General features: G+C 38.1%; 4 protein-coding genes across 5 annotated transcripts in view; 3 read left to right on the plus strand and 1 right to left on the minus strand.

Moving 5' to 3' along the window:
- LOC134814219 (protein ILRUN-like) overlaps nucleotides 1–16,064 on the minus strand; it is a 97,438-nt gene extending 81,374 nt beyond the window's left edge. Inside the window, exon 1 of the mRNA XM_063822284.1 lies at nucleotides 16,054–16,064. The gene's annotated coding sequence lies outside the window, so the exon portion shown is untranslated. The remainder of the gene's footprint in view (nucleotides 1–16,053) is intronic.
- LOC134814218 (small ribosomal subunit protein uS5) lies at nucleotides 1,273–24,083 on the plus strand. Its single transcript, XM_063822283.1, has 5 exons — nucleotides 1,273–1,290; nucleotides 22,528–22,661; nucleotides 22,845–22,999; nucleotides 23,220–23,401; nucleotides 23,669–24,083. The coding sequence occupies exons 2-5, from the start codon at nucleotides 22,541–22,543 to the stop codon at nucleotides 24,033–24,035; spliced, it is 825 nt and encodes a 274-aa protein (XP_063678353.1). The 5' UTR covers nucleotides 1,273–1,290; nucleotides 22,528–22,540; the 3' UTR covers nucleotides 24,036–24,083.
- Nucleotides 13,012–21,855, plus strand: LOC134814217 (pleckstrin homology domain-containing family A member 8-like). 2 transcript variants are annotated; one of them, XM_063822281.1, is made up of 11 exons: nucleotides 13,012–15,115; nucleotides 16,541–16,674; nucleotides 16,858–16,990; nucleotides 17,332–17,784; nucleotides 18,123–18,285; nucleotides 18,529–18,654; nucleotides 18,878–19,539; nucleotides 19,686–19,847; nucleotides 20,073–20,202; nucleotides 20,449–20,564; nucleotides 20,888–21,855. In XM_063822281.1, the coding sequence occupies exons 5-11, from the start codon at nucleotides 18,215–18,217 to the stop codon at nucleotides 21,010–21,012; spliced, it is 1,392 nt and encodes a 463-aa protein (XP_063678351.1). In that variant the 5' UTR covers nucleotides 13,012–15,115; nucleotides 16,541–16,674; nucleotides 16,858–16,990; nucleotides 17,332–17,784; nucleotides 18,123–18,214; the 3' UTR covers nucleotides 21,013–21,855. The 2 variants fall into 2 exon arrangements, with proteins under 2 accessions (XP_063678351.1, XP_063678352.1); XM_063822282.1 differs by lacking the exons at nucleotides 16,541–16,674; nucleotides 16,858–16,990; nucleotides 17,332–17,784; ... (5 more) ...; nucleotides 20,449–20,564; nucleotides 20,888–21,855 and adding an exon at nucleotides 15,324–15,764 and having other exon boundaries at nucleotides 13,775–15,115.
- LOC134813800 (uncharacterized protein KIAA1143 homolog) lies at nucleotides 16,546–17,549 on the plus strand. Its single transcript, XM_063821681.1, has 3 exons — nucleotides 16,546–16,674; nucleotides 16,858–16,990; nucleotides 17,332–17,549. The coding sequence occupies exons 1-3, from the start codon at nucleotides 16,546–16,548 to the stop codon at nucleotides 17,547–17,549; spliced, it is 480 nt and encodes a 159-aa protein (XP_063677751.1).
- Nucleotides 24,084–25,608: the final 1,525 nt, after the last annotated feature.

The raw sequence follows: 25,608 nt of genomic DNA on the forward strand, positions 1-25,608 counted from the left end.
AGGGTAAAATTGTTAAGCCGATTAAATGTTATCCCAATACAAGATTAGGTACCCGAAAAGTTAACCAGGTTCAAAACCTCAACCATGGTATCTATTCCTGTGAATAGAAGTATATCACAGTACATACAAAAAAAGTAGCAGGGAATGCTGTAATGGTTGCCTTGATGAGGAAGGGCTTCAACCAAATACAGATATTTTCAAAAAAAGATAAGGAAGAAGTTATCTGAGTTGGCAGTAATTTCCACAGGCAAATTAGAGTTACAAGTAATATAAACCCAAGGAGGACATATGTCAAAACTACATAAACCATTGTATAACTTAGTGGTGACCACAATGTATAGATAATAGGACCTGATCTCCAAATCTTTACATACTGTGCTCCTCGCCTTCTGACAGCACCTAGAGGTGTGTAAAAGATTCCTTCTACTAAAAGGACAAGGAGGAACATAAATGAAATTGCCGATCCTAAAAGATCATTTGTTTCCTCCTTAGCCTTATTAGTAAAATATATTATGATTGGCAAGACCATTATTGATATGCCCACTAAATACTGATAGTAATAAAATGAATCATTCCCCATACCATCATTGAGCAGAAGATAAAGTTCATAGACAAATGAGGTACTATACAATATTGCGTAAAAAGGATTTCCACCATCGCTGAACAATGTTAGTGGACTTGTCAGATCAGTGGGTGTAGTGAGTTTCCAAGATTCCCTTTCTGCAAACTTATCAAATATTTCTTTTGTAAAATGTTGGCAGTTACTTCTAAAAGGTTCGTAAAGATTTTGCGGCAAAACATATTTCAGATGTTTGACTATTCTCCCGACTGAGACAGTTGACGAATCTTGAGTTATCCAGTGGACAGGAGTAGCACGTGGTTCTCTGTTGAAATGGAATAGAACAGAATCAAGACTTCTTCCCCAACTGACGAAAATTCCTTCCCTGATCTTATCAAGTGCCCACCACATTCCATCACTTGTCTCAATGACAATAAATGCATGAAAATCCACAGGGGAGAATTGCCTCTGCAAGTAACTGCGAATCCCGGGTTTTGAGCTTATAAATGGAGCACTCAATGGAGTACTGTAGATACTTATCCGTTTGACTGCTGCAGTTTCATAATTCTGAACATTGTTCCTGATTACATCTTCAACATTTCTCTCAGTAATTAGTTCAGATCTGGCAGGGTCTATATATGTATCAGCATTAGGAGGGGGCATGGGTGTTCTAGTTGGCTTAAACTAACTTTTAAACTAATTACAACACTACAAATCTATTACATTTATTGAGGAGCCCTAGTGGGACATCACACCTCAATAGAATGTAACAACAATTGCAGATTGTTGTATGTTGCATGACTAAAGTTTGGCAGAATACACAATAGTTTTCGTGTTCCTCACTCACTCATCTCAGCAACCACCCCAACTCATACCTAAACGGTGAGTTTCACAGCTGAGATTAATTGTCATTCATCTAAACTCAGAAAAGCTCTTTTGTCAGCACTGCTGGCAATCCCTATCACACTTTTCTGGTGCCCATATCCTTTCAGGTGTTGGGAAATCGATCTCTAAACGAAGCGCAAAGCAAAGGCTGCAAAGACAATCAGACTACGTCCAAAGAGAACAAAATAGCTACTTTCTACTACTTGGTACTGTAAACTGTAAACTGTTAATCAATTCGGAAACATTTGGAATTCAGTTTGACAACGAACAGTGTATAGACATTAACAAGGACAATCACTTAGCAAAACTAGTTATAGTAAAGTTTAGCCAAGTGTTGCCTGTTTCAAGAGCTCGTTTTTAAAGCTCTTTCTGGAAAGTTAAGCTAGTTCAGTAAAGCTTAACACCCCATTACTCTGACTAGACATTAATCAAGTCAGATATCATAGAATTGTGACAGTTAAAGCTAGTTTTACAAAAGCTCTGAGCTGTAACAATTCTACTTGGTTTGGTTTCTTGTGACGGCACACAAAGATGTTTAATAAACTGAAACCTAACAAACCAAAGGTTGTGTCAATTGCAACAGTTGACACTGCAAAAAACAACCAATTCGAAAGTTTGTATTGTAATCTATTAGAGACTACAGACTCAGTTGTTGTGTCAGCCTCAAACAAAAAGATGCTCACAAACTGTATAAAAACAAGTCACATATACAAACAGCTTCAACTATTGAGTCCAAGTTTAGAAGTTTTATTTTGCTTTGATGGGCAGTCAAACTTTCTTTGCTCCTTTGTTGAACTTTCAGATACTGCTCACCAAATTTCCCTGCCTAAAGATATTGTTCTTGCATACTCTGGCAAAACATTAAACTTTGAAGACAAAAAGAAAGTGCTATACCAGATGCACATAGGAGAAAAACTACACGATGTAGCAGATGTCCCATGGTGGGCCTTAACACTCCCACAGATGATTGCAGTTGGCCAAGAACGACTTGAAAACATTGTTGATACAAAAGTAAGAGCACTTTCTTACCCCCACACCTGGCTGGCAACCAAACTCAAGTCTGGTACAGAATTCAAACAGCAGTTTGGAGCACCTAGTAACTTTGACTATGCACTCTTTGCATTTTCTATGAAAACTCCCTTGGATTGTTCCTGGTCCTGTATCAAGTTTGCCGAGAACAAGGAGTATGTCTCTCAAGTCAAGACTCTATTCACAAAGATGCAATCACCACCTCATACCCCTTTAAAGACACATCTCAAAATATCCTTACATAACTCTGCAAATCAAAAATCAGGACCCAATAACAAAGTGGGAAATCAGAAACTCATAACGAAAAGTCCTACATCTGTGAACACACCGAGCACATTTCAGATCGATCTTGAATCAGACTTTTCACTTGTTCCGTCCATATTAAAGAAAGACTTGCATGTTATCCAAGAGGACTCTGGGATGATATGCTGCCATTGCCAGAATGAATGCAAACAGGAGTTGCTCACATGCGGATACTGTGAACTGAAAGTACACTACAAATGTTATGATTCACAAACAACAACAACAACAACAACAACCAAAAGATCTGGTGAAACTAGAAAGAAGCCAATGGCAGACTCCACATATAGAAATATATGCAAAATTGAGAATTTGCATTGGCTTTGTAATTCATGCGACTCTCCAAGCCTACTAAACCACATTCTGGATCTAGCCACCGTAAAAGTTAAAGCTAAAATCGCAGAGTTAACCAAAAAAGATGGGGAGTACACAACTGTAATGAGAAACGATGTGGACACGCAAACAACAATTCACCCCTATAAACAGCTGTCTGATAGCGCCTCCATAGATGACTCGGCCCCAACTGAACACATCTCAGATCTGTCAGCTTCAGATACATATGATAACCTCTCTATCTTGTGCAGCAAATCTGACAGAAATTTCAGCAGCAGTCTGTCCTTGAGATCCATTGAGTCCAATACACATCTAGAAGACTCTATAATCAAAACACCAGACCTCAATCCTCCAGTTTGTTGTCCAATCCGAACCTCAACACCTGAAAGAAGAGATGGGGGAAAAAAGAAAAATATCCAGGTAGACTCACAAGATATGCTAGTTTGTAGTAAAGAGATGGTTGACCCATTGACATTGTACTCAAATATCAGTAGTTCAGAACAAAATATCCACATCAACAGAACTCTGAGTGACCAAGTTGATGTATTAGCATCGCAACACTCTGCAATCTGCTCTATCGAAAGATCTATATCCCAAATGAAGGCTGAAATGAAAGACTTTCGAGAGAGTGAAACGAAACACTTTGAATATCTAAAGACGAATTTAACGGAGAATATGGGAAATTTGTTAGCTAAGGGGGTTCCCTTGATTAACAAAGTATCCTCAGTCCCACAAGCCGACAGTGGTATGGATGAAGCACTTCGCACACTGCATAACATAACGGAGGAAAATAAAAGCATCCTAAAAGAGATGAACAGAGTAGAGTTCAAGAGAACTGCAATTGGACATCAAGGTGTTTCTACAAGACACACAAACCTGGATCTTTTCAGTACCATAGCAGAAGATAAAACATATGAGGGCAAACAATACTACATTCACCAGCCATCAGAAACCACTGTTAATGACTCCATGACAGTCCTAGTCTCAAGAGGACTCTCAAGAAATTATCTTAAAAACAGTGCAACTATTAAGAGAAACTTCAATAAATATTTTAAAGATATGGCCATAAAATCGACATTTGTCACCAAAGGTGGATCATTGATGATTGAGCTCACATCTAAAGAAGATGCAATAAGAGTAGAAGAATCATGGAAAGGTGATTTCTTTGCAAACAGTAACATGACTACAGAATGCAGGATCTTAGAAAAGCTAAGCTGGGCAGTCATTCTCAAAGGAGTACCCACAAACATTCAGGATAGTGATCTAACAATTTCTGTGGAAAGGTGTTATCCAGGAGCTAGGGCAAAAAGATTTGTGACACGGGACAACATTTCTCTGAAAACTCTTAAGATCAACTTTCAGACTAAGGAAGACTATGAGAAATGCTTAGGAAATGGGTTAAAGCTCGGACAGGTAATTTATACTGCGGAAGAGTATAAGCCGAGAAGGAGAATCATCCAATGCTACAATTGTTACAGGTTTGGCCATGTTGCTAAACTTTGTACCCAAAACCATGCAACATGTAGCAAATGTGGAGACAATCACCACTCCAATCAATGCAAGAGTAACCGAAGAGACTACTGTATTAATTGTGATGTCTTTGGCCATGTAGCTACAAACAGAGATTGTTCAACATACCAAAATATTGTCATGAAACTCAACATGCAACCAAACAAATGTTCAAAATCACCCACACAACCCAACAGTAGATTATGATCTTTGGCCAAATAAATATAGCAAAGATGTCAACTAACTCTGAGATGACACTTGACAAGTTTATCTACGAAAATGAGATACTCTTGATGGCGGTTCAAGAAACAAGCTCTTGAACTCAATCAGACGGAAGTTTCCTTCATAAAAAGGTATTTCATAAAGCTGGGGACATAAATAAAGGGACAGCTGGGGTAGCGCTCGTCATTGATCCTTCACTACATCCAGAGTTGGTCTATGACCTTAACGTAGACGAAGTTGATGCTGTTTGGTGCCAAATAAAAGTTGAAGGAAAGAGATATTTGGTGGGATCAGTTTATTGCAAACCTTGCAATAACTCTAATGATTCCATAAGAAAATTTGAAGGACTCCTTGCCCACATTGATAAAGCAAGAGAATATAAGGCTAAATATAAATTCAACTCTCTTCTCACATATGGAGACTTTAATGCAAGACATCATGACTGGGGAGATCATGTTACCACGCAGCGAGGAAAGAAGCTTCTAGACTACGTTGAAAAGGAAACCCTAACTCTCTGCTCGCCATACGACTGCACATTTGTCTGTACAAATGGAGGAAGTGTTATTGACTTAGTGTTAGCCGAAGGCCCCATCATCTCAAAGTTGGGAAATCAGTGGATGGATAAAGATGTTGAATTATTTTCAGGTGCCCCAAGAAGAGGTCACTATCCGGTGCTTCAAGAAATCTGCAGAGGGATTCCAAAATCAGACACTGTCCCCAGAGTGTGTATGGACTGGAAAAATGCAGACTGGAAAAGATGGTCAAATGCAATCGAGACTAACTGTCAACATCTTCGTTCGGCCCCAGAGTTATTAAACCAAGGGGATCAGCTATGGCAACAGTTATTACATAAAATACAGGAGGCTAACCGAATGTTCATCCCTCAGAAGACAGTATCCATTCATTCAAAACCATATTGGTGTCCTGCACTTACAACTCTATCTAATGAAGCTCTAGAAGCGAAAGAAAGATTCAAGCAAAGGTCAACTCCCAGAAACAAGGCCACACTCACTGAAAGCATTGAATCATTCAAAAAAGCGCTGATTAAAGAAAAGAATGAATGGATTCGTGACAGAGTTGAAGCACTAAACACCAAAGACTGCACTCAATTCTGGAGAAAATATAAACGAGTTTTTGGGGCCAAAACTGACAACTTCATCTGCAACCTCAAAGACTGTGACTTGCTGGTCACATCTGAAAAAGATAAGGAAGAGCTGTTATTTAATACTTTCTTCACAGGAAAACACCTTCAAAACCAACCCAATGACCAAGAGCACGAAATGCATGTAAATAATGAGTTCAGTAAATTAAAGAATGTTAGCAGCAAATCTGCAAGTAGTTACAATGAAGATGATCCGCTGAACAACCATATTTCCATAGACGAGATAAAATCAGCTATAGAAAGGCAAGAAACAAATGACAAATCATGTGATGCAGACAATATTCACCCCACCATCCTCAAACACATGAAAACAAATTGTCTTCACGTCTTGCAGATCATATTTAACTGGTGTATGAGCACAGGAAAATGGCTGTGGAAATCTTCCGATGTAACATTCTTGAGGAAAGAAGGAAAATCCAGCTACATGTTACCTGGTGCTTATAGACCGATTTCCATATCATCCTACTTTGGAAAGATTTGTGAAAGAGTGCTAGATAAAAGATTGAGACTCTTCCTGGACATTGAGGGAACTCTTGATGAAGATCAGGAAGGTTTTATTGGAGGGAGATCAACAACGCGATATCTTTTCAGAATGCTGGCTAACCTTGAGGAAGTTAAACGACAGAAGCTGGCATGTATAGTGCTTTTCCTTGACTTCGAAAAGGCATTTGACAGTGTTCATCTTCCATCACTATGTGTCAAACTATCAACTCTCGGTATTCAAGGAAATATTCTTAACGTGCTGAGAAGTTTCCTGTTCAACCGGACGATATGTCTAAAAGTGAACAACTATAAAGGAGAAAATAGAAAATGTACAATATTTGGACTACCTCAGGGGGCTGTACTCTCACCTCTCCTCTTTATCCTTTACATAGCAGACATGACGCACAACACCCCGGAAGAGGTAAAAAGATATCTAAGCTGCTACAAATTTGCTGATGACGGTACACTTATGATTTCCTTTGAGAACATCTCCGGATGCCATGAAAAAATGCAGATGGTATGTGACCACCTCGGCAAGTGGTGCATCAAGAACAAGCTAGTAGTGAACTGTGATACAAATAAAACAGAGGCAATAATCTTGAAAACTGCAGCCTATAATGAAGAACAGAAACCTGCAGAATTATGTATTAATGGGAAAAGCATCAACTACGTTCAAAGTACGAAGGTCCTTGGGGTAATAGTAGATGAGGACCTCAATTTCAAGAAACATGCGTCTCAAAAACTTAAAGAATGCAAAAGAAAGTGGGGATTAATAACAAAATCAACTAACCGCAACTACGGTCTAAACGTTTACAGCCTTACTCTCCTCCTTAAGACAATGGTCCTCACTAAACTGTTCTACGCAGCACCTATTTGGCTTCACAAGTGTCTCAATCAATTTAAAAGCTTCTGGAATAAAATAATTCTAAAAATATCTGGATCAGTCCTGAACCCACAAAGGGAATTAACCGAACTTGCTCTCCGCCTACCACCACTGGATGTGCAACTCGAAGCTCTCTCGGTTAAATTCATGTGCAAAATACTCACACAAGGTGACAATCTTTCAGCTACCCTCTACCAAGTTGATGAAAGCAGAATACCAAGCTTTCATGTCTTAACAATGTCACTGAAAAAGTACTTCCTTTGGAAAGAAAATAAGTCACACGGAACCAGAATGATAGACCTAACACAGCAACATTTTAAGGATCTGGCCTATTACACTCAGGCAGACATAACGAGCTACAAAAATAAGATCTGGATTGACAGCATCGAAACAAATCTGCAATGCAGAACTGTCAGTAACAACAAGGAGACCAAGATACTCGGTGTGATCGCAAAGATCAAAAACGGTGGGCTGCTCCTAGACAAAAACAACTTTTTATTCGGGCACAACACGAGTAAAAATCTGGACAGCCGAATAATGGACTACATTCACGGCAGCTCACCACTCTTTGCGAATATCCTAAAGATCATGGGTGGTGGCAGTGGTGAGGCCTGTCGTTTCTGTAACAGCTTCATTGATTCTCCCGTACACCAGCTCCTATTGTGTCTGGAGGTGCAAGACACCAGTTACCTGCAACTGAAAGAAGAACTGGGTGGGGCAGACTCACATTCCTATCTAGATGAAGTGTTAACAAAAAGCAGCACACAAAAAGCATTCATTAGGAGAGTCGAATTTCTTTGGGGACAAAATGATGCTCTCCAGGATTTATCCGACTAAAAAGATCATGAAATAAAGACTCTGCAAACATCTCAGAGAAATATTACCACCATAAAGAACAAAGAGGGAGTATCCTGGACCCCGAAATCCACCACTTTTCTGTACTTTCAGAGGTACCAATGTGGCAGGAAACCAGGGCTCATGCTGCCGCTGAGCTAAAGCAGTAGAGGGGATGGCGGCTTCTCTAGGATCTAACACGTCCTGAAGCAGACCAACACTATGTCCCAACGCACTGGTGTTGGGATGTCTGCCCCCGGTGCCTGTCCGGGTCAATAAAGCAGTCAAGCATCATGTATGTTATGTTGAGCATTCTCAACCAACAAATGTGGGAACTCCCACGAAAAGACCAAAACAGATCTAAAGAGACACTTAACAACATTGGAAAAATAGACTTCAATTTGTTTATATAATTTAAAAAGCGTATATTATTGCCCACGTTAAGGGGCCTGTTAATAATTTAATAAATTATTAGCTATTTTAGATTTAATAATAAAATGGCTTATCTCTATTATGTTTAGCCAAAGAAACCACCATTATCCAAACTAACAATAGTAGATACAGAGTAATCACAGCTGTCTCGACTCCATTTGATCTGAGGGGTAATTACATTCGTAAAGCACTTTTACATCTTTATCGTGAATTTTCGTGGTAACACAATAATGCCACAATTCGGTAATTTGATTTAGAACTAAAAGTAGCTAAACTAATTCAATCTGTCCATTCTTAGAGTGGCTACAGATTACAACTTTGAGCATGAGTTTACCTCAAGTCGTGTGTAACGTTGCAAACTTTTATAAGCAATAACCTACCTATCTTCTAGCATCGATGTATCTAATCCTGCACAAGATTCCGGTTGTTCCCAACAAGTGTCAGTATCAGTCTCTAAAACCATTCTCTATCACCTAGATAAGTGTACTTATTATTGTGTGCAGTATGTACTCAAAGATTCAACGAGGGTTACAATTCAACTATAACAAAAAACACCTTCACGACATTAAATTAGATTGGACATTATTAATCGATAATATGGTTGAAAACTGGATATACGTATTTTGACCCATAACATAACATAACATAACATAACATTATAAATAATGCCTCTCTGGGCATCTCAAAAAGAAATTCATAGAAAATGAACACTTTACGTTTGAAACCATATAATTACAAACTTTTTTAAAAAAATTCAACTAAATACCTTTGATATTAACCTTCTTCCTCTTAGCTACCAATGGATTCTCTTTCATATAACTTACATAACTATTCCTATTAGACACAGACACATCTATCCTATCAAAGATGTCATATGAAAGTTCCCAGTGATGAAAGTTCCCAGTGACTCCCTCACTGCTCACTAGTATTTCCTATAGGAAGAATTTATTTGTCATCAGACTGCTGTGCAGAAATAAGAACAGTACTTGGAATTCTTTTCAGTAGCTCTTTTAATAGCCGTATATATATATGTAAAACACACCATTCCCTCTGAAGGAAACAAATTTTAGGAAAACAAGTTTAAATTTTGGTATTTATTAAGCAGTTGAGGCTTCTCAGTTCCTAAAACATCTCGCTGAAAAGATCAGCCTTAAGAAAGGCCAACGGTATTGTGATGTGATGGCATTTGTCAGACGCAGACTGCGCTTTGATCTACTCAGAACCTGTATAATATCTATCAGGGGATACAGAGGTACCAGAACTCTTCCACCCACGGCAATACGTGATTTAGACCTTAACCTGATCAACACTCCTAAACCCTAAAAGGTCATGATGGGGGTCTAAACTGCTTTTTGTTGTGATGTGAATTTGTTATATATATTATTGCAAAGGGTTTTTATTTTTACCTCAGTTTTTAAAATTTGTACCATTTTTAAAGAATTTTTATATAGGGTCATTGCTATATTATGTGTATATTGTTAGAAATGTCAAATACTGTGTAATATAACATGTAGGCCTTTATTAAGTAAAACAAAATTTAAATTTTATTGCCATATTACAATGAATAATAATATCATAATAAACATAGTTAAACTTAAACATCCGATAATAAACTCATGAATATTGGATATGCTAACAAAATGTAAAATACGCTTTTTACTATATACTAGTGAACTACTCGAAAAATCGTCTCAATCATACATTTTTTCAGCACAATTAAAAATTTAAATGAAAATTCTAAAGCAGAAGTGAACGTTATGAAAAAAAATTTAAATAGAAAAATATTTCCTCAACTGACTTGTTTTCTAAATGTTTAAATTTCATGAATAAATAGTCCATAATGTTTTGTTTCACGTTGTAGCCCTGCCGCGCACGAGTAGTCTATGTAATAAGCGCCATGAGCTGGCACAGAATTTTTTGTCTCTGATTTTGATAAATTTGGTACCAAAAGTTGCCTCTAAGTGTGACTAATGAAAATTCACCGTGTATCACGATAACGTCGAGCTGTATGTGGGCCTTTTGTGCATCACAACAGTGTACAAAGGACGAAAAATGGGTAATTTATTGCTTAAAATGCCTATAACTCCTAACATATTGAATATTTTGAAATAATTCATACAGGATCGTAATGAGCTTAGTCGGACGCAACTTTTAGTACCAAAATTATAATATTTGTGATTTGAAGAACAAAAATTTTCAAAAATTTGTTCAAAATTTCACACAAGGGGGTACCCTTGTGTTCAGATTAAAAATTTTTGAAAATAATTTTCCTTTAAATCTTAAAATATTAGTACTAAAAGTTTCGTCTCGATGAGCTGATTACGATGCCATAATATTTATGTGATAATAACTGAAAATGTGAAAGTTATAGGCCAAAAACTAAAAATCTGCGCGAAAAAAGCACGCGCGGCGAACAAGCGCCGTGTAGCATTTTCAGCGAAAATTGCTACACGGTGGTTTTATTTCATTCACATTTTTAGACAACTTTTGGTACCAAATTTATCGAAATCGGAGAAAAAAAGTTCTGTGCTCGCGCTTGGCGCTTATTACACTGACTAGAGTGCGTGGCTTCGTCATTCGTGGCTTTGATCATCACAAAACCATTTTGTGCAGTGACAGGGGATTACGACGTGTTACAAATAATTCCATGTTATATTGGAATAACGACATTTTTGTTGCACATGTTCTGAGACCAGAGATGAAACAGTACTAGACTTAAAACGGCTGGCGAAAGGAACCAGTTGCCTGTTATAGCTATTAGCTTTATTATTAGTACCCGAAATACCGTTTCTAAAGCACTACCCCAAGCCTAATATCATCTGCAAGCACAAACATGTATAAATTGTTTAAAGATTTTCACACCATATCAATAACAATCAAAACATATCATATCATAAAAATAACGCCGCGCGTTGGTTGCAGGTTGACTTTGTAGGTTTACGACCTACCAGGACTTGACGAATGTTACTCGTCTAAATGTCTTCGAAGTTGCGCGCGCCACTTTCTTCTCGAAATGTTGGCCCGATGGCAAGTGCTACGAAGTAGCGCGCGCCGGGCCAGACCATTAACAATGGTCAAACCAGGACGTGCGCCGAGTTGGACTCGTCGACGGTCCTATGTAATATTGAATATATGGAACAGATATTTTACGAGTATCGCCCGTTAAACGAGATTGTGCTCTGCTTCGCAGAGCAACGATTTGTAAGGGTTGACATTTTGATCTAACCAGGGCCCTTTCGCTTGCAGTAGCGCTCGACCGCCGCTTGTCAAACAAGCGCGTCACGCAGTACGAGTATACACATGCCTTTGTGAAGTTGACATCGCCAATCAAACAAAAACGAGAAACGGGCTCACGTCACTGCAAGCGCAAGGGCTCTGGATAGAGCAATATGTAGTTTATGCAAAGTTAATAACATAAATATTCCTACGCCTATAAAATTCACCAAAGTGCAGTTGCAGCTTTAGGTTGCGCGGCTCCGCTTTATCATTATCTAATAATTGGTGATTTGATGAACGCAACCAAATCGAATAAAAAGCTACAAATCAAAAAGTTTAACAGTGCAATAATTTACAAATTTTGTACTAAATTTGCTAGTGATTTACTAAAATCCATACCTAGTAATTTAAACTGGTTTCACTGTTATCGTTGATTCACGATGTCAATCCTTCGCAGCTCGGTGAGGCATTAATTGACGATGTCAATTCATGGCAGCTCGGCGCGGCACAGTAACGCATCGCGCTACAAGGTGAGGCACAGTGGTGCATCTCGCCGATCTACCGAAGTGGTTGCGAGAAGCATTATTTGATGCGCGCGCGACCCAGTAGTGCATTGCGCTACAACTGTTATCGCTGCGAATCGTAAATTTAAGATTGCAACGCTTCTCGCTGTACACAATTTCAAATCTTTTGGCAGGACTACGACTCTTCCACCTTTGATTGCGGGTACATGATCATTCGTCAGGGACTACCATTTAGGCTGTAAAGCTTCTTGCGATCACTAAAGAGTGATGGCACATGATAGGCCTAAATCTGCTATCTAAATACTGGTCTACATTTTGTCAGGTAGCTCCATTGTTGTATGTAGCTCCATTGTTGTATGTTGGTTAGTAGTCATTTGATAGTGCTATAGGAGAGCTGCTTAGAATTTAAATTTTGTAATGAAATGCACTCCATTTGGGGCAAGTCCTTGACCGTGCGAAAGGATCCTGTAACATCAGATATAGTGAAATTACCAAGGCCAGATCTACTTACTCATGACAAAAATTTATATGTAATTTCTTAAAATCTAATGCCAGGTAACAGACCGAAGCTGCGTTAAAACTTACTCTATGATATGCTTGTGTTACTGTAGTATGTAGTTGTATCTCGCTTTCTTATGTCATCTAATCACACATTTAACTGTATCAGCAGCTCTAGTCCCAGGGCACACCATACAATTCAAGAATGTATATCCACAGGTCTGTACTCCTCAACAAAGATTGTAGCCCCACGTTAATTCATTTGCAACTGTCTGAACCCTCGAAGATGGTGCCATGCCTGAAAATCAAATGATGAATTAATACATTGAATCCAGCACTAATCAACCAACTAGGCCACGTGCTTATGTCCGAATATAACATAGAAAATGACCTATTACATGTATTCCCTATTCACTTAACGTGTGTTTTTACGATTCTAGTTTCTGCAACTCTATTCAAAAAGTCCTGAATTTAACATTTTTTCGATAATTCGCCACTTATGTTCTGGATCTTTGAAATAGCTGACTATTTTAACTCCGGAATATGCCCTGACTTATGATTCTAATCTGGTCTGCAGGCGCAGGTGGAAGGTTCACTGCATCCTGTCATAGGTAAATCTTGGAGTTTACTGGAGCTAGAGTAACATGTTGACTATTAATGCTGCTAGAAGAGTAATACGAACACCTAGTCAATCTTACGCAAGGAATGTTATCCTATGCTAGTAATGGTTGAGTTGACACTGTATTTTATTTGTAAGATTATATCTAAATTAAACCCCAAACTTTCGAAGGATTAACGACCAATGATTTTGCAAAACGTTTGTGTTGTTAAATTGCTTTCTGTGTTTGTAAATTTATCTGCAACTTATTTATAACCCTTGTATTTACGCCTTCAGTTTACAAATCAGTGAAACACAAATATAGTATATGTTTGCTATGTACATGCAATATTGTAATCTAGATAAATGTTAGCGATTCTAGGATTATAATACTCATTAATGCATCCATCAATGACCGCCATAGGGCTGTTGGATATCAGATGTTAATTTAGGTAATCTATCCTTATTTATGACAGATCCTTAAAACACATGTTTTAGTAGTTGCCGGCTATGTCTTCTCTAATAGCTAAGTATCATGGCTCTGCAGACTCTCCTAATGTTGATCTTTCCATGAAGCTCTTCGTTGGGCAGGTTCCTAAGAATATGGAAGAGAACGAACTTCAGCCCTATTTTCAGAAGTATGGTCCAATATCGAGTGTTAAGGTCTGCCGTGATCGAGATTCAAAGAACCATAAAGGTTGTGCCTTCGTGACTTTTGAGAATCTAGATCATGCTGACGAAGCTTTACATGAAATGCATGATAGAGTAGCACTGCCTGGTGCAAAGAAAGAAATGCAGATTAAACCAGTTCACATTGAAGACGAAAAGAAATTTGAGAAAAGATTATTTGTAGGAATGATTTCCAAATCATTGACCACCCCAGAATTGGAGGACATGTTTTCAAAGTTTGGAGAAATTTCGGACTGCAATATTTTGAACTCTCAGGACAAAACCAGTCGTGGATGTGGGTTTATCAAGTTCGAAAAAGCTAGTAGCTGTCTGCTTGCTATTAAAGAGGTACATCACAGCCAGACTATGGATGGTTGTAACTCTCCCATAGTTGTGAAGCACGCTGATAGTCCAGCAGACAAGATGAAACGTCAGGCAGGACCAGGATATGAGGAGAGGCCAAGTAAAAGACCCTTCATGCCTCAAGGTCCAGGACCATACTCCCAACCTCCTCCACCGCCTCACTTCAACCACCCTCCACCACCACCAGCTCAACAGAACTCCACTGCAATGGCCCTAATCAATGCCTTCACTCCGCTTCTAGCCACAGTTGCTGAGCAAAACAGTCCTGGCACAACCAAAATGCTTGTCAAATCGATTGAAATTGCACTGAATGCTCTGCAACATGAGAACAGTCCATCCGCCCACACAGCTCTTGTTTCAATTGCAAGTAACCTCTCTGTCGCTGTAGCCAACAACCTCTCTCGTGCCCAACCTCCAAGCACTTACAACAGTGCAGCTTACAACGCGAGCGCCGGAGACTACAACCAGAACAATACTCAAGAGTATCAGCAGTACAACTACCAGTACCAAAGTCAAGGAAGTGGTTACTCCGGCACTGGATCTTACTATAACAACCAGCAGCCCAATGGTAATCACCACCAACATTACAACTACTCCAGTAGACCTAACTGATGAGGTAAGCAAGTTCAGTTTGTTTTAAATGTGTACTGTCATTAAAGTATATCTAAAACTCGTGCTTTGTCAACCTGTTGAAAACGTTGAAATTTGTCATTGTTTTGAAAGTTAAAAGTGTCAGAGAGAATTCAACCGTAAAAAAGGAATTCAACCATGCCATACAAAAGAGAATTCAACCGTACAAACTATCAACCGCCATTTTTGTTCAGGGTAATGTTATTCCTGATGTTATCGCTCCATGATTGTACTGTGACAAGACATGACCCCGTTGTGCACCGTTGTGCCGTGTTCTGTTCGACGTGTGATGACGTCATCGTTCCTGTTGGGCGCACAAACTGTTCGTGCCGCTAGGATGGGGGGAGGTTATTGCCTATTTTGGCTAATTTTGGATTTCCCCTTAGTGGATTTTCAAACATGGTCATAATTAGGGTGGCCATAATTAGCCAAATTTAGCCGAAATTGGCCATACCTTCCCCCCTAGGATGTGTAGTCGTGTTCATATCCTGGCTAAGGCAATATTGATTTGTTATTTAAGAACTAACTTATTGGATAACACATCCCCCACTGACTGGTATATGTTAATAAATGTGTTTCACTGCTAATGCACGGCTGTCTTTGGTTATAGTTACCCTTTATTATTTGAAGCACAGTTTATTTAATCTTTTATCACGCCGTAGTGAATGTTCTGTTTTGCAGAGGCACACAATTTTAATTTATTCCGAAAGGATTGTTATTGTTGACTGCCCAAATGTTGTATCTGGTGTTTCAATTTAGAGTATTGTTGGTCCGAAACATTGTGTTAAAATTAAAATGCCTTGTTGGAAAAGAGATGTTTTTCCTTCTCGAATCTTCCCCCAAAGTTTTGTTCTATGTCTCGTAAATCCCATGAATCTGTCCAGTTAATTCTCAAACAAGTTGTAAACAGTAAAAAAAAGGTCACAAATTATTTGTACGATTTCATTATATTAATTAATATCTTAATTAATTATTGTTCATTGTAGTCAACGGGCACAAAGAAGCACTACTAGCAATTGTGTCCTTTACCCTCCTACATAATTTGAACATTTTTGTGGCTAACTCATTGAACAACATCCGAATTAAAATGTGTCTAGTATTAAAAGATTCAGTAAGTAATTTTTCATGTACGCTGTACACTGTAGTTAGTAATATATAAATCAAATCAAACTTTTTCGATCAGCCGCGCGCTGAACCAGTGTTGCACTAGGTAAAAATTGTGTATATTTTGTTCATTTTTGAGTGTAAATTAATTCATTAATTTATCACAAATTATTTTATTATAATATAACCACTTATGTGAAATGGTTATTTTGACTTTAAATATTTGAACTAAATATGAATTGATTGTGGGTATAAAATAAAATTTGTTTTACTAAAAAAAAAATTTGTTTTACTATTTAATTTTAAGATACCATGCCGAAACTAACAGTGGAGTATAAAAAACAAGCAGTCCCAGCGTTTATTGCAAGATTTAAAGCAGAAACTGGCTATCAAGAGCATGATATAAAGGATAAACATGGAGATTTGGACGACGACGGCAAAGTAAGTTTTTGATTTTTTCCTTGTTGATGTGTTACTGATTTGCCTATCTGCGGTATTAGTTTAAATTTTTCGAGACTAAGGGTAGTTCCTATTCAGCGGTACTGCACCAATGTTTCATTGAGAGATCATCATTCTCACAGTTTTGTGCTATGATAGTTGAAGATATTTACTTGAATTCCACAGGAATTGAAAGATCGAGACGATGAGCGACCACAAGTAGTTCAACTGTCACAGAATGATATGACAGCTGAGGAAGCGAAACAGCACTGGGACAAGGAAGAGGCATCTGGAAAGAAGACTGACGATCTCAGTGAAGGTGAGATTTCAATATTTGATAATTTCATTACCTTAGTATGCATCGATCTCGAGTGTATCCAAGATCTTCGATGCGGAAGTGTGGAAAATACGGGAAATAAAATTTGCTTCATTTAAGTGCTTACAAGCATAACTCTCACAACTGACACCATCAAATTAAACCACGATAACATCAATTGTTATTGTGGGTCGACTGTATGGAAAATCGAGAACATGCAATTATTTATCCACTGTCTTAACTTTTTCAGTGGACTCAAGGTTGTTTTACACTTCACTTGATTTCAGGAATGTTAGTTTTTACATCGTTCTTTTGTGCTACGTATCTAACGATATTTTTTGTAGGAAAGGAACAAGAAGAAGAAATCGAGGAGCCGTGGGACGGAAAATTTAAATTCAGGAAATCAACGAAACGTCCAAGTACTGAATTAGACTTCAATGTCAGTAAAAAGAAGAAATCTGCCGACAGAAAGAAGGAGAAGAAGGAGAAAAAGAAGGGTGTTAAAAACAAAATGCTACTGTCATTTGGTGATGATGAGGAAGAAGAAGAGGAAGAAACTTGAGGACGGATGAATGGACTTTAGAATTAATGTCTTCGACAATTCTTTCAAGAATACTTTAAAGAAAGATAAAAATGAAATTGAAAAGTCGTCAGACGGTGAAATAAATGATGGAGAAATGATCAATTGAGCAAACTAAAGTTTCTTGTGGAATCTACTGCCGTTATTGAGAGCTTGCAGATCCGAAATTGAATACTTGCTACCAAGCTGAATGTTCGATTTATTAGCTTCAAGTTAGGTGTGTGCATATATTTTGTAATGGTATCAGTGATCAGCATTTTTATGACAGCACGCGATGTTAAATAGTTGTAGTTTCAGCATCTTTTTCGTTTATAAGATTCATTCCTTTTGAGCAAATCGGAACTCTGACTAAATGGGATTAAAATCAATGATGTAAAATAAATATACTTAATTGTATGCTCCTTATTTTATGCTGTTTCATTGCGCCTCATGCATGGTATATGGTAATTCAGAAACCGCTGAATAATTTCACAGATGTTAACAATTGTAAGACAAATTTGCTCCTGAAAATTGCTCGGAATCATAAAATACATTTGAAGTAAAATCCATCCGTAGGGGTCCCACATGAAATGAACCTTAAATAAAGAACAAGCCCCCGGATCTCAGCTACAACTATGACGTCACCTATCTAAAGATGACGTCAGAACATGGTGTCACAGGAAGGATATCAGGGTTACGTCTGGAAGTGGACTAATTACTTTGGGGGTTGGCAACAAAGGTTAGTGAGTTTCTCTCTTTTATTATTTAATATTTATAATACAATTTGCTTGAAATGTCCGAAATGTGCAGTGGTTGTGAAGTGTTTTTATCTTCCAATGTGACCCTAGTAACCCCCTTCCGTTTTAATATGTATATTTATTCAGACATATTTAGCAATACCTTCCTTTCACACTTTTTGTATTATCAATCAAATGTCTTATGCTAATTATTTAAGCTAATTATGAACATTCAAAATTATCAGGTGGTTTGTACTGAAAGGTGGCTCGCTGACCTACTACAAGGATGCTAACACGACAGACACAGGTTGTAGAGGTAGCTTCAAACTAGAGGCCTGCAACATTGTAGTGCATCCTGTAGATCCCCTGAGGTGAGGCTATGTAGGTTTAGAGGTTTTGCTTTTTACAATCGAGTGAATGCTAAGCAAGTTACTGATGCAATTCTAGCTTGATTGTTATCAGTAATTAGTGAGCGCTAAACAAATAGACATGACTGAGATCACTTAATTTATTTCTCACCATCTCCGGCCATCTGCAAATTATATACTTCAATATCACATCCATTATTAATGACTAATGAGGATAAATTTTCAGGTTTGACCTGACAACATCATCCCAAAGAATCTACCTGAAAACCAACACAAAACCCTGCCGTCAACGCTGGATAATACAGCTCGGCACAACAAAAGCAAACATATCAGAAGAAATGCCAGATGTAGCAACAGTAACACTGTCCTCGTTTAACGAACATAAAACAGAACTGAAAACTGTAAGGTTACTACTCTCCGAACAGATCGATGAGATCTACAACATTTGTAATTCTGAGGAAATCGACAAGGATATGTTGAAACAAAGCCAAGCCATGGTAAACGAACTGTGTGAAGAGTTCATGAAAACACTGGACTCGTGCACCAACAACATGATCGGAGATCACAGAGACTGCTCGACTCCGTTAGTTAACCGTTCCGCTTCTCAAAGCTTCAGCGAGCCCAACCAGCTACTTTCTCTGGGTTCATACGTTCCTCCTAGTAGACAGAATTCCGGGATGTCCAACGCGAGCTCTGAGAATTTAGGGCCTGATGTTTTGTTGGATCGGAGTAGTCCGGATAGATCTTCAAGTCGGACCTCCGGAGATTTCCACGCGGCGGGTATTAAACGCGCGGAAAAGTTGCCCAGCACTTACTTTCTTAGTATTGCGGACAGGTTCGAGGATTTGTATTTGAAGGCGGACGCTATCCCTACTGTAGCTTTTCTTGGTAAGATTATCAATTTCTTGCAATTATTAAATGGAAAATAGCATTTTCACTTAGAAACAGATTCTTGGTAATATGATGGTCGGTTTATATGTCGTCTATGTGAGTAATGAGTATGTGTGAAAATCCTAATAAAACCCTCTCCTCAGATGCGTGTGCTGCTATTCCCAAACTACTGATAACAGTGGGGGGTAAAGCTGTGATAACCCTTTCTATAGACATCTCCAACAATATCAGCAAGATACAGACAAAACAGAAACTACATCCCAGTAAATCAGAGACTCTCCAGTCTATGATACATCTGGAAATAGGTATGCAGAGAAGGGCGGGGGGGGGGGGGGGGGGGTGAGGAATAATTAGTTGATGTTGTTTGATATTCTTGTTGTAGGATACAGGGCCAGCTGCAGTAACATTCCATACAATAGGAACAATAATATCCTTAAACTTTCTATCTAGCTAAGAAAAGTCCTGCACAAGATGGGTCATGGGATCACTTATTCCACAATTAGATTGTAACCTAACATCTCTCCTGGTAGGAACCCAGACAACGCACGCTAAGCACAGTGCTACAACAGCCCTGCTCTGGCTACAGAGGGAGCTGGCGTTTGTTAAGGAGCTACTGATAGCCATTGCTGAGACTCAAGGAGTGTCTGATATGTCCGCAAAGTGAGTAGATCTTTTGAATTTGAGTACAAAACAACCGTCGAGACCGAGGAAGTTCGATTTTTAACAAAATATATTGAAATCTTCTGAGCATTTTTGGCTAATTTTCTAATGTCTTGAAATACAAAAATGTAACATGTCTCAATCTAAAAGCTAGAACTTATAACCACATACGATGTCAAGTTTTCAAAGTCAAATTCCATTACAACATTGACCTCTCAAATTCCATTGTAACAGATTTCCCTCCAGGTTTATAGAATGCTACGAGAGAACACTGAGGGCACACCACAACATGATGTCACGGAGTGTTTATACTGTAGCTGCTAAAGCTATTCCTTACAGAGAGGATATGTTGCGGGCACTAGGTCAGTACCTTTTAGATAATATCTTCCACATTTATATTTGTGTTTCCAATGAGCTTTCCACAGCTTTGTGCTTCACACTTCTCCGCTTAAGGAAACTTGACGGAAAATTTAATTTTGGTTCACTCTACAGAGCGTATAGGTGCTATGTACAAACTACAATGTCATGTCTTGTAATAACATTAGTTTCTACTGTATATAGTGTGTACTTATATGTAACAGTGGTATTTATTTCAATACCTTAAGACATCCTTCGTCAAGTGTTGCAGAAAGATGTAAAAAAACAAATTAAATTTATTTTAACTTAAACACTTTAATTTTTCCAGGACACGACGGTTTGGCTCACACAGACACAGCGGTTTTCACCGACCTACACACGTACGGTAACGCAATAGGGACTGTTGTCAAATACATCGAAACATTTTATATTAACAACAAACTCCTCGCCTGATCTTGAGATGATAGGGCACGTGATAGCTTTCAGCCAATCAAGGTAGATGTGAGTCATGTGACTAGCAAGGGCCCGGGTTCCCTGATAAGAAGGATCAAAAAGTGGAAATAATTCTACCTCTATATTTTAATTTGCCTGAATGATGGCTCACTTTCTTTATTCGATAACTTTCTTATAAAACATTTCTGTTTAAAACGAATGAATCACTGTACAAATTATTTTTCATGTTTGCATGTATTTAAAGGCCGCGCCTTATATCACACTATTTTCATCGTTTTTTATTAAGTTTATTTGCTTTTACGAAATATATTTCTTTGAATGATTCTCTTTGGTAAAACATGTACATTTTTTGTGAATTGCATTTATGTAAAAATTGTGAACTGAACATTGTGCATAAAATCTCGAATTGAAAGTATATTACAGTTTTATCAGATCTTCTGTAATGTAAATGATAATTTAGATTTTAGTTTGACAATTTAATGTTAATTCACTTGTAATTGTAAATTGTAAACGTAGTTTTTCGTTATCAGTTAACACTTGTTATCTAACTTTCGTTAAATTGACGGTAGTTATTTGTATTAAATGGGGAAGTTTGTGAATGTTTGTTACCCATCTGTAATTAAACGTCATGCTATTTCAAGAAAATGGGTGTGTGAATTGAGTAATACTATAGCTTGGAAAAAAGAAAGATTAAAAAAACTACCATTGAAGAAGAGGTAAATAATTGATTGTGTCTTGACCTGTGCTTGAATTGTTTGCATCGATAATTGTAATAGATTAAGTTTACTTCTAGTGCTCTTTCAGATAATCACTTAAAGTTTCAAATGAGTTTTGTGTTATCAAGCCCATGAGTTTTACTGCGTAAAACTAAAGATATTCTTGAATTGCTTAAAATTAGAAGCATTACATGGAAGCTGATAAAAACCTTCTTGTTCGATTATTATATTGATTATTGAACGATAATAGTACTATTTTAATCACTAATTAGTTGATTAACTAATCACTAACTGATCCTTTACTCTCATAGCCGAAATGGCCAAGTCCAAGAATCATACCAATCATAACCAGAACAAGAAGGCCCATCGTAACGGGATCAAGAAACCAAATGTACCCAAGAAGATTGCTCTGAAGGGAATGGACTCTAAATTCGTCAGAAATCTACGATTCTCTAAGAAACACAACACAGAGAAGAAGAAGGTTAGGCAGTAAAGAGAAGAAAGAAGAAGAAGAAGATTGGTTGATTCGATTGAAGATGGATTGATATGATCTCTTTTTATTTATTTTGACTTTAGTGTTTCTCTGCGATCAGCGATGCTCTCATTCTATCCATACGATATTACACATTATAAAATGTATTACACATATCCTTCGAGTGACTTCGTTTTCCCTAAATTTTAATCCAAAATGCAACCGCTTACAATATTCCCTACACTGAACTTATCGATTAAATAAATCTAACACTTAATTAATTAATTAATTGCTTAATTAAACTAATTAAACTAACCCTGTCCTGTTAGCTAGCAACCAAATGGCGGATAACGCAGGGGGTGATTCAGCCGGTGCTTCTCGTGGAGGATTCGGACGTGGTGGTTCCCGAGGGGGTTCCAGGGGACGGGGACGTGGACGTGGCAACCGGGGACGTGGAGGAGGTTTGTTTTAGTTTTAGTTGGACTTTTACTTGTGTTTTTTAATATTTGAATACCCGTTTTATCAGGTAGTTATTTTAATTGCAGTTAATTGTAATAATACGGTCGGAACTGAAACTCTTTGTTTGTTAATTCTAATTGTTTAAACCATGTTGATGCACTTGAATAGACATTGAGTTTTTTCAGCTGGTGACAGCAAGGAATGGTATCCCTGTACCAAACTAGGACGTCTTGTAAAGGACGGTATGATCAAGAAAATCGAGGAGATCTATCTGTTCTCTCTTCCCATCAAGGAGGCTGAAATCATCGACTTTTTCCTTGGATCCAAGCTCAAGGATGAGGTTTGTACAAAGGATAAATTTAGTTTTTTATTTACTTAATTGGGGCTTAATTCAATGACAAGAATTCTTATTGATCGTTGCGATGATAGATATAATTGAGAAGATCATAATGTTGTCTAAAAGCTTCTGAAATCATCTGACAATCGTCGTCAGCTCATATTTTATCGATTAACCAAGTCGATCTATAATTAACAAATTGACTCTAATCACCCCGTTACAGGTCCTGAAGATCATGCCCGTCCAGAAGCAGACCCGTGCTGGACAGCGAACACGTTTCAAGGCTTTCGTTGCCATCGGAGATTACGATGGACACATCGGACTTGGAGTGAAGTGCTCTAAGGAAGTTGCCACTGCTATCCGCGGTGCTATCATCCTGGCTAAACTCTCTGTCATTCCCGTCAGGTTGGTTGAAGTTGTTAGAAGTTACTGTTTTGCATCGAGACTCGTTTGATGGCTATTAATTGATTGAATTAAATATGTTCTACGGGTTTATCTTTTTATTTTGACTCACTCAACCTTTTTATTTGGTGCCTGCATTTACTGAGTCCCTCCATTGACTGTTACTATTTCCTTTGTCTTTAGTTAGAGGGAAAACTTGTATTTTTGAGTACAGGGTACTAATTATAACATTTACTTCTGTATTGTTGAGTCTAGCCCGCTTCATTTCAGACGAGGATACTGGGGAAACAAGATCGGTATGCCTCACACAGTACCCTGCAAGGTTACCGGCAAATGTGGTTCCGTCCTGGTCAGACTTGTCCCTGCTCCCCGTGGAACTGGTCTCGTCTCAGCTCCAGTCCCCAAGAAACTCCTGAACATGGCCGGATTTGAGGATTGCTACACTTGTGCTACAGGACAGACAGCTACCCTTGGCAACTTCGCTAAGGCTACTTTCGCCGCGATTGCCGCTACCTACGCTTATCTGACTCCAGATATGTGGTCTCCAACCGTGTTCACCAACTCTCCTTATCAGGAATACACTGACTACCTGGCCAAGCCTTTCGTCAAGCAGCCCAAGAAGGAAGTCAAATATTAATCATCTCAGATTCTTGATTTTTAGTTTTTATTTTACATAACGTATAAATCTTGTTTCATTGTGTCAGTTAATTGCATCTTTTTCTACTAGCAGACATTGGACATTTACCTGTAGAGATTATCCGTGGTTATAATAAATGTGGCCCTTTTCGTGCGCGCGCAGCGCGTGCTATTCGAATTTACAGTATAGGCTACTCTATGCTAAATACTTCAAAGTTTATTATCTCTGGACAGTAAATTAGAGGATGGCAAAATTATTTTTGGGACTCGGACGATCGATTTGGATGGCTAAAAGGCACTTTTCAAAATGATTAGGACAAATTAGATACTACGTAGATGGCTTCGGTGGAAAATTAAACTACCATTCATATAGTTACAGACTTATTTGAGACCCTAAGCTTGGTCCATCAGACTGACCAAGAAATTAGTGTGAGCCGACTAACTTCTTTATTTCATAGGTCTGATCTTCTATCTTCCCGAAGCTGTGCCATTAAAAGCTCGGAAGTGCAATAGAATTACCCAGCTTAAACCGGCTGTGATAAAATTAGTATAGAATTTGATATCAGTTTTATACCTAGAGAAATCTATGCCTTACCCAGCCTTCTGAGACTAACAGGTGTGACTGTCAAAGGGTGACCTGTCGAAATAGGATCTGACTCTTCTTGAAAAGAGCTTTTAACAGTAGCGGCCCCTCCGAAAAGGTTGTCCAGTCCTTGATTATTATTTTATAGGAATAAGGCGAGATAAAGAGAAATCTCCACACGAATTATCCCAAAATATCCTTAGAATTTCTCGCCATTTTATGTCAGACCATGGCTAATGGCTTTGGGCTTAGTATTGAAGAATGTACACTAAGTAACCTAGGTCCCGGATGTATGTTCACTAAGGGAAGAATACTGATCTAATATAAAGTGAGCTTGTTCGGACGAAGTTGGTAGCCGGAGAAAATTACAGAAATGACCCAGTTTTCAAGTCACGTTTTACCGTGAGTACACCCAGGTTATTGCAAAGGAAACCATTACCAGGAATATTTGATAATACTGTAGATTTGCTCAACCAGTTGGTGGCAAAAATTGTGGCCCGAAAAGTGAAAATATCTCAATTGGTTGAATTTAGGCACAGGCCTTGAAAACTTATTTTCTCCACTTTCGAACCATTCTCTGCATTCCGCAAACTATTAATAAATACCTCAGTGCTCAGCCTAAGTCAAGCTTGAAATTTTAACTCTATTAGCTATTAACCAATATCGACCTTAAACAAAATTGTTTAAACAAAGTTGTTCCACGACACTGCGAACGTTCACCGCATCCAGATCTTGTCGGTTAGAAACATTAAATCACAATTTCGCTACAAAATACTTATATCCCCATGGTATTAAAATATGCGGTTAATTGTCGATCATAAAACTGGGTAACATTTTCGTAATATATTTTAAGGTTTAATGTAGTTCAGTGGATACAAGAAGCGAGGGATGTGTATCTAAGAACAGTGATTTCACAACATACACCGAAGTCTTCTAATATATAGCTCCCGAATCTGTCTGCGTTTCTACTTAGGAACACTTAATGCTAACT

Source organism: Bolinopsis microptera, chromosome 4 (assembly GCF_026151205.1).
Source record: "Bolinopsis microptera isolate Bmic1 chromosome 4, MBARI_Bmic_1.0, whole genome shotgun sequence".
Classification (NCBI taxonomy): Eukaryota; Metazoa; Ctenophora; class Tentaculata; order Lobata; family Bolinopsidae; genus Bolinopsis; species Bolinopsis microptera.

Bases quoted from the DNA above. Each gene is read 5' to 3' on its own strand.
- LOC134814217 (XM_063822281.1), top strand. From the start codon at position 18,215: ATGGTGTCACAGGAAGGATATCAGGGTTACGTCTGGAAGTGGACTAAT. The intron at 18,655-18,877 runs GTGAGGCTATGT...ATAAATTTTCAG, and splicing joins CATCCTGTAGATCCCCTGAG to GTTTGACCTGACAACATCAT. The intron at 19,540-19,685 runs GTAAGATTATCA...CCCTCTCCTCAG, and splicing joins CCCTACTGTAGCTTTTCTTG to ATGCGTGTGCTGCTATTCCC.
- LOC134814218 (XM_063822283.1), top strand. From the start codon at position 22,541: ATGGCGGATAACGCAGGGGGTGATTCAGCCGGTGCTTCTCGTGGAGGA. The intron at 22,662-22,844 runs GTTTGTTTTAGT...GAGTTTTTTCAG, and splicing joins CAACCGGGGACGTGGAGGAG to CTGGTGACAGCAAGGAATGG. The intron at 23,402-23,668 runs GTTGGTTGAAGT...GCTTCATTTCAG, and splicing joins CTCTCTGTCATTCCCGTCAG to ACGAGGATACTGGGGAAACA.
- LOC134813800 (XM_063821681.1), top strand. From the start codon at position 16,546: ATGCCGAAACTAACAGTGGAGTATAAAAAACAAGCAGTCCCAGCGTTT. The intron at 16,675-16,857 runs GTAAGTTTTTGA...TGAATTCCACAG, and splicing joins ATTTGGACGACGACGGCAAA to GAATTGAAAGATCGAGACGA. The intron at 16,991-17,331 runs GTGAGATTTCAA...TATTTTTTGTAG, and splicing joins GACTGACGATCTCAGTGAAG to GAAAGGAACAAGAAGAAGAA.